A 7,500-nucleotide genomic window follows, 5' to 3' on the forward strand; every position below is an offset into this window, starting at 1 on the left:
GTTTGGGTTTTACCCCTAATCCCCATATATTATCATCATCATCATCTTTATATTTTCCGTTTCCTCACTCTACGTTATCATCCAACCCAAAACATCTGGAGAATCCCTTTTAACTGAGCTATATCATATTGATTTTTTTTTTTACTTAGTTTGCTATTATCCAATATATTTATGTTGAATATTACTTAATCTTCTTTGCATAATTTTCTCGGCCCTCTTTCAGTCTGCTAACATTACACAAATCCTGGGAAATTCTTTCATTAGCCCATGTTGCCTCTTAATACAATTAATTAATACTTCTCTCGATTCGAAGCAACAGTCAATTAATGATTTCAATATTCTATGTATGTATGTAAAGTATGTATGTATGTATGTATGTAATTGATTTAAATCGACCAGCGGAATCATATGCAAGTTTGTTAGCTTAAAACTTATAAAGGGCGTAGAGAAGAAAAAAACTGTAGAAGAGAATATATCGAGGTCATAGAGAATGCAAAAAGTCATATTTTCGTTCATGCAAAGAAATAACTGAAGAGGCTCCTTATTCAACCTTTTCACTGCCATTTGATGACTTCGTCAAGATTTGAAAAAGGGAAACATCTTTTAAAATCTCTCAAACCAGAAAAAAGTTGATATTCATTTGAAAGGTCTTGATGAGAGCTTTTCAATAAATATCTTCTTGAAAGATTTTGCTACATCAGAAGTTTTATTGAATTCACCACTGTCAGTGAAAGGGTTAAGAGTATCATTTCCTTTATGGATAGGTAAAGGCTATGCAAAGTTTCGATAAAACTGAAAGATGAAAGGAATGAAGCAGTCTTTAAATCCCAGATTGCGGACAGAAGCGACAAGTTGAATTATAAATGTCATCCAAGAAGGTGAAGAAGACGTTATGATAGGACACTCAGAAATGGCAATGTCTTGGAGATAATGAGATTCATCAGGCTATATACACCCCTTTGTGATATCCTTTTGGGATTATAGTTTATATACAAAGAATGATCAGTTAAGAGATGGAGGTAAGCATACGACTAGGAGATTAAAGATAATAAGAGGTGCGATGAATTTTCAACTAACGTGTGGAAGTGCAATAAGCGGCAAAAGTACACTTACAAATTTGCATTAAAAAAAACTGCAAATGTTTGGCAACATTTATTCCAGGATTTTTACCGTTGTAAAAAAGGATATATTGACGTAAATGAGTGACATTACGGTCATCAACCCGTAAGAGTTAATAATAAAGTAAGGTAAAATTACGGTCGCCTGTATTTTACTGAAATACGACTAAGAACGGTATATTTTTATGGAGAATTTCCGATTAAAATAGCGGTTTTTTTCTAACAGTATAGATAAGGAAAAGGGAATGTTGAAAAAAGGCCTTATGTAACATATGATTTGGAGGATGAAATAGAGATCCTACACTCAACAGCAGTAAATGGATTTTTAAAGCGGTAAGACAATAGTTTTTTAAGCATAAGGAGAGTTGACTTTCTGATGTGAAATAAATGGACAAATGCAGAAGCTCTTTCCAAACAAGATGCAAATGTTTATGCATCGGGTAACAAGATAATAAGGATCAAAATAATAATTTAGAATAAAACAACGTTAGTAACCCTGAAATCAACATGTAGATTAACAATCATCATCCTTAGTCGCTTTGAAGAAGGGTAACCGAATATTCTGGATAGGTGATTATAAAATGTTTCTGAATGCAAATGCTATTTTCAAACTTCTTATGAATGCCACTATTATTTAATAGTAACGTTATTAATGAGAGATAATTCATACTGAGTATAAATCAAAATGCTTTGAAAAGTCACTAAAACAGTAAAAGTATGTTATAATTTGGCATTAATTCTGAAATATGAATATGTAAATCCATACCGAGTTTAAAACGGAATGCTTTGAAAAGTTACTGAGCAGTAAAAGTATGTTATAATTTGGCATTACTTCTTGAAATATGAATACGTAAATCCAGACTAGGTTTACAAAAACAGTGTAGGCCTAGACCTATGACTAATTAGGATGAAGCTGATTAGGAGCGTTTGGTCTTTCGTTGGTACAGACTTGGTGTAAAATTTCAAGTTATGACTGAAAACCCACATTTTAAAAGGGAAACAAAACAAGAACACCACCTAACCTAACCTAGGAGCCGTATCCTTACCTACCCGGGAGGGTGCTACTCCCTCCTGCAAACTCCCTTAGTCTGCTGTAGTCTTAGCTACGGTCTTAGCCTAACCTAGATCCAAGTCTTAATCCTATGTTTGCTTCTCAACTTCCTTCACTCTGGCAAGAAACATTAAATCATAATATTTCGTAAACTGTAAAACTTAAGACCCAAAATAAGCAAAAACTTCCCCATAAAGAAAATAGATTTGACAAGTAATAAGGAAGTTTAAACCTGTCCCAACGTTTCACTGCTGAATGCCAGAACACTCAAAATCAATCAATCAATTGCCTTCTCCATCATGGGACTCAACGCTCAATACTACACAGTATTCTAGAAGTTTTATTCCATCTGTGACCAAGTTGTGGAATGAACATCCTAATCGGGTAGTTGAATCAGTAGAACTTCAAAAGTTCAAACTTGCGGCAAATGTTTATATGTTGACATAAGTCTTTTTATAGTTTATGTTATGACATCTGTATTGACGTTGTTACTGTTTGTAGAATGATTTATCGTTAATTTGTTCTCATCATTAATTTATTTCTTTATTTCCTTTTCTCACTGGGCTATTTTTCCATGTTGGACCCCTTGGGCTTGTAGCATCTTGGCTTTTCCAACTCGGGTTGTATCTTGGCTAGTAATAATAATAATAATACTGTTTGTAGAATGATTTATTGTTAATTTGTTCATATAATTTATTTATTTCTTTTCCTCACTGGGCTATTTTTCCCTGTTGGAGCCCTTGGGCTTATGGCATCTTGCTTTTCCAACTAGGGTTGTAGCTTGGGTAGTAATAATAATGATAATACTGTTTGTAGAATGATTTATTGTTAATTTGTTCTCATCATTTATTTATTTCTTTATTTCTTTTACTCACTGGGCTATTTTTCCCTGTTGGAGCCCTTGGGCTTATGGCATCTTGCTTTTCCAACTAGGGTTGTAGCTTGGCTATTAATAATAATAATAATAATAATAATAATAATACTGTTTGTAGAATGATTTATTGTTAATTTGTTCTCATCATTTATTTATTTCTTTATTTCTTTTCCTCACTGGGCTATTTTTCCCTGTTGGACCCCCTGGCGTTTATAGCATCTTGCTTTTCTAACTAGGGTTATAGCTTGGCTAGTAACAATAATAATAATAATAATAATAATAATAATAATAATAATAATAATGCTGTTTGTAGAATGATTTATTGTTAATTTGTTCTCATCATTTATTTATTTCTTTGTTTCTTTTCCTCACTGGGCTATTTTTCCCTGTTGGAGCCCTTGGGCTTATAGCATTTTGCTTTTCTAACTAGGGTTGTAGCTTGGCTAATAATAATAATAATAATAATAATAATAATAATAATACTGTTTGTAGAATGATTTATTGTTAATTTGTTCTCATCATTTATTTATTTCTTTATTTCCTTTCCTCAATGGGTTTTCCCTGTTGGAGGCCTTGGGCTAATAACACATTGCTTTTCCAACTTGGGTTGTAGCTTGGCTAATAATAATAATAATAATAATAATAATAATAATACAAACCTTATACTGGCCGAGATGCTTGACGACACAGGTGAAAGTGATGTCTCGTCCTTTGATGATTGTGATGTTGCCGATCGGCTCTGAGAAGCTGGGCATCGGAGTCCCTGGGTCGTGTTGCACTGCTGGTGGTGGAGCCAATCGGAAAAAGAGAGAAAAAAAAATGTTATTTACCCTTCGTTGGATTTTGATGTGGCTTTAAGGTCAATTTAGTGCATTGTTTTCTTAAAGTAATTGCAGGTGTGGGATTTACTCAGATTGAAATTTTAAGATATATATATATATATATATATATACAAAGGCATCCTGTTCCCTGTGATTTTTACATGCATATATATATATATATATATATATATATATGTATATATGTATATATATATATATATATATGTGTGTGTGTGTGTGTATATGTTGGAAGTGACCTGGTCTATCATTTGAAGGGACTAGGGTTCGATCCCAAGTATGAGGTAGAAATTTATTTCTATTTGATCACGATATTGTGTTGATTTTCATCTATATATATATATATATATATATATACATATATCTGTATGTGTGTGTATTACTGTGGCATACCTAAAAATAAATGTGGAGATTTCTTTTCAAAATGAATATTTTAAAACTGCTTAAACTTTCGGTAATCTTTAAAAGTCATGTATTTTTGTTTTGTTTCCGGAATGCTCCTTTTCTGTCTCTCGAAAATGACTTGAGTATCTGCGAAGTGCATTTAAGGCTTCTTCCTCTCATTCAGTCACGTTGTCATCAGCCTGCCTCTCAGTACATTATTTTACTTTCTGTGATGGCCACACAGACAGCCAGTACTGTCAGTCAGTCCCCCAAAACTACTATCATGCCTCCCCCTCCAAACCACACACCACGAACCTCACAAACTACAATAACATGGCTTTCCCCTCCTGCCTATTGTTCTCCCACGGGCACTCATTTAATCAATCAGATTTGCATATATATTTATTTGGTGTATGTATGTGTTTGTTTGTGTGCACGCCGGTTTGGTCTCTAGGTTTGGCGGGATATTCGTCCTTATTCTGGCGGAAAGTTACCCGCCAAATTCTAAACCCTTCACCCCACTCCCTGTGCTTCCCCCACTCCCCGGCCGGTGTCTCTCGCAGCCCGCTCTATTTTGGCGGGAAAGCTGGCGGCCATGAGGGATCCGGCGATCAGATTGAAACATTAGCTTAATTTGTTTGTATTATGGGACGAGTTACGACGCTATATAGACTGATGGTGGCGGCGGGGGGAAGGGAGCTTGCTGTGAAGTGGCGAGGTCTGTAAAGAGATTTTTGTTTGTGGGTGATAAAGATACTTTTAAGATGTGGAGGAATTGATTGTGAATAGGAGATTTTTTTTTTATTTTCTTTTCTAATGATGAAGTTGCTTACAAAAAAGTATATTGATAAACAAGTTATGCAATATGCCAATTTTGAGGATGTGTTTTCGTGTAAAAACTGGAAACTAAGAATGCTAGAGACTATACCGCTTGGTAGATGGTAAAATGTCGTAGCTTGGTTATAATCGGGACTTAAAGAAAAGAAATAAGAATTGACATGAAAGACGATATGCAAGAAATGATGAAGTAAGAAAAATAGAAGTACTAAAACTCTCGAAGCTCATGCGTTCGGGACACGCTCTTTTTGTATCGTGGATCGGTATAAAATTCTTGATAGTTTCTCTCTCTCTCTCTCTCTCTCTCTCTCTCTCTCTCTCTCTCTCTCTCTCTCATATTATAATAAAGTATTAGAACTAGTCACACTGATATTTTAAATACAGCCGTCACCGAGTCTTATCTGCTCGGACGAATGAACCCGTAATAAGTAAATTAATTGAATGATATTTTTCGTCTTATTGGTTTTTATTTAAGATTGGTCATAATAACTTGCTTGCCTAATTTTAAGGGGGTTGGCTCATAGTAAGTAGGCCTATAGCAAAGCGAATGATTACTCTTATTACTGCATAACTTTTTGTGTACAGTTCACGTGAAATTTTAAAAAGGAAGATCTTATTTCAAAGAAAAATCCTATTAACCTATTGATTTTAGTTTGATATGTTTCCTACACGCACTTTTAAGTTTATTTCTGCTATTATTGCTAAATAACAACAGCACGTATTTTCCTTTTTATACAACAATTCGCAAAGGTCAACACGCTCATAAACACGCGTAGGCCTACGTATACTAAATGAATTCCCTGTTGTTCTTACCTGGAAATTGCTATAGTAAAGTATGTTTAAGGACGTGATAAGTTCTTCTTGCTCACAGAAAGTCTTAAAGTTTAAATCATGCTTGGTGGAATGCATATTATGTACATTTTTACGATGTACTGAACCGTAGGCCTACATATTGAAGTGTTTCTAGAAACGCTTACATACAACTTCACGATCACATTAACTATTCTCCCGTAGTGTTTGTGTGCTGTTAGAACACCCCATGCTGTTCTCTTTTAAAGGTTACTCGTGAATGACAGGGGCAGGTAACAGTGACATTACCCTGTCGAGCAGGACAATCCCCTAGAGACTGACCATATATACATATGATGAGCACCTAAGCCCCATCTCCACCCAAGGTAAGACCAAGGAGGGCCAGGCAATGACTCCTGATAATTCAGCAGATAGACCCATAGCCTTTCCCAACTAACGAGTTTGAGCAGGACTCGAATCCCAGTCTGGCGTTCACCAGTCAGGGACGTTACCACATCGGCCACCACAGCCCTTTAGGTAGTTTCAAGTTTTATAAAGGGTCTTCTTGACACGTAGGTGCACCCTCTGTTTAGCCTTCTAATTTGCTTCCGTTGCCGCTTTCTCCAATCTTTACTTTTAAGGTTCCTTGTGCAAGTGTAAGGGGTCCAGCTCCCTCCCTGCCCCCAGTCCTGGTCCCTGAACCTCATGATCCAAATTCGATACATACATCCGTCCACAAATGTCATCCAAAGGTCCTTTCTTAGTGTTTTATTCGTCCTATCATCAGTTGATATGGCTGACAATTTCGTTATATTTCAGAGGAATAATTAGTAGGTTAACTTTAGATGGTGGTACTGTAGTTTATGAAAGGTATTTCACAATATTTCAATGTTAGTGAGAAGTAACCCCACAGCTATTAGTATCGTATTATGTGTGTTCTGTAGTTCCTAGGTCAAGCATTTCCTAGAAAACATCAGATTTTCGGGACGTACAGTTGGACACAGGAATTATTGGTACACCAGGCCTTGAGGCAATGTTCTCAGCCACACCTTTATTGCACGGCTAGTCCCCGCCCATCTCCGTCGCTGCCGAGCGTTCTGCCGCATTGGGGTTAGAGTCTTGCTTAAACTCAATCCTCCCTGCCTAGCGTTCTGCCCAACCGGGGTTCGAGTTATGTTTAAACTCGATAGTTTCTTGTAGTGACTGCAACCTCAACAGCCTTATGAGCAAAGGATGGGGGTTTTAGGGGACATTTTAGGTCTACCTGCTGAGACATCAGGAGCCATTGCCTGGTCTTCCCTGGTCCGAGCTTGCTTGAGTGGAGAGGGGCTTGGTCTTTGATCAAATGTATATATGGTTAGTCTCTAGGGCATCTCCCTGTGCCATTCATGAGTGGCCTTTGAACTGTAGGCCTACGTGTTCCAAGATTATCAATATGTCAATATTTTTTTTTCTCTTTTTTTTTTGGCCGCTAGTATATGTTTTAATGATCTCTTAGCGTTTTGTTATAGATATGCAAATATAAATTAATCGAAGTACCAGTCAAGAATCAGCTAAAATTCTCTCTCTCTCTCTCTCTCTCTCTCTCTCTCTCTCTCTCTCTCTCTC

The 7,500-nt window shown here is 36.2% G+C and overlaps 1 protein-coding gene across 1 annotated transcript in view; it reads right to left on the reverse strand.

The window, feature by feature from the left end:
• Window positions 1–7,500, reverse strand: part of LOC137657018 (lachesin-like) — a 262,273-nt gene that overhangs the window by 95,905 nt on the left and 158,868 nt on the right. Inside the window, exon 3 of the mRNA XM_068391371.1 lies at window positions 3,703–3,824. Within this exon, the coding sequence (XP_068247472.1) occupies window positions 3,703–3,824 (122 nt within the window). The remainder of the gene's footprint in view (window positions 1–3,702; window positions 3,825–7,500) is intronic.

This window comes from Palaemon carinicauda, chromosome 18, assembly GCF_036898095.1.
Source record: "Palaemon carinicauda isolate YSFRI2023 chromosome 18, ASM3689809v2, whole genome shotgun sequence".
In the NCBI taxonomy this organism is placed as follows: Eukaryota; Metazoa; Arthropoda; class Malacostraca; order Decapoda; family Palaemonidae; genus Palaemon; species Palaemon carinicauda.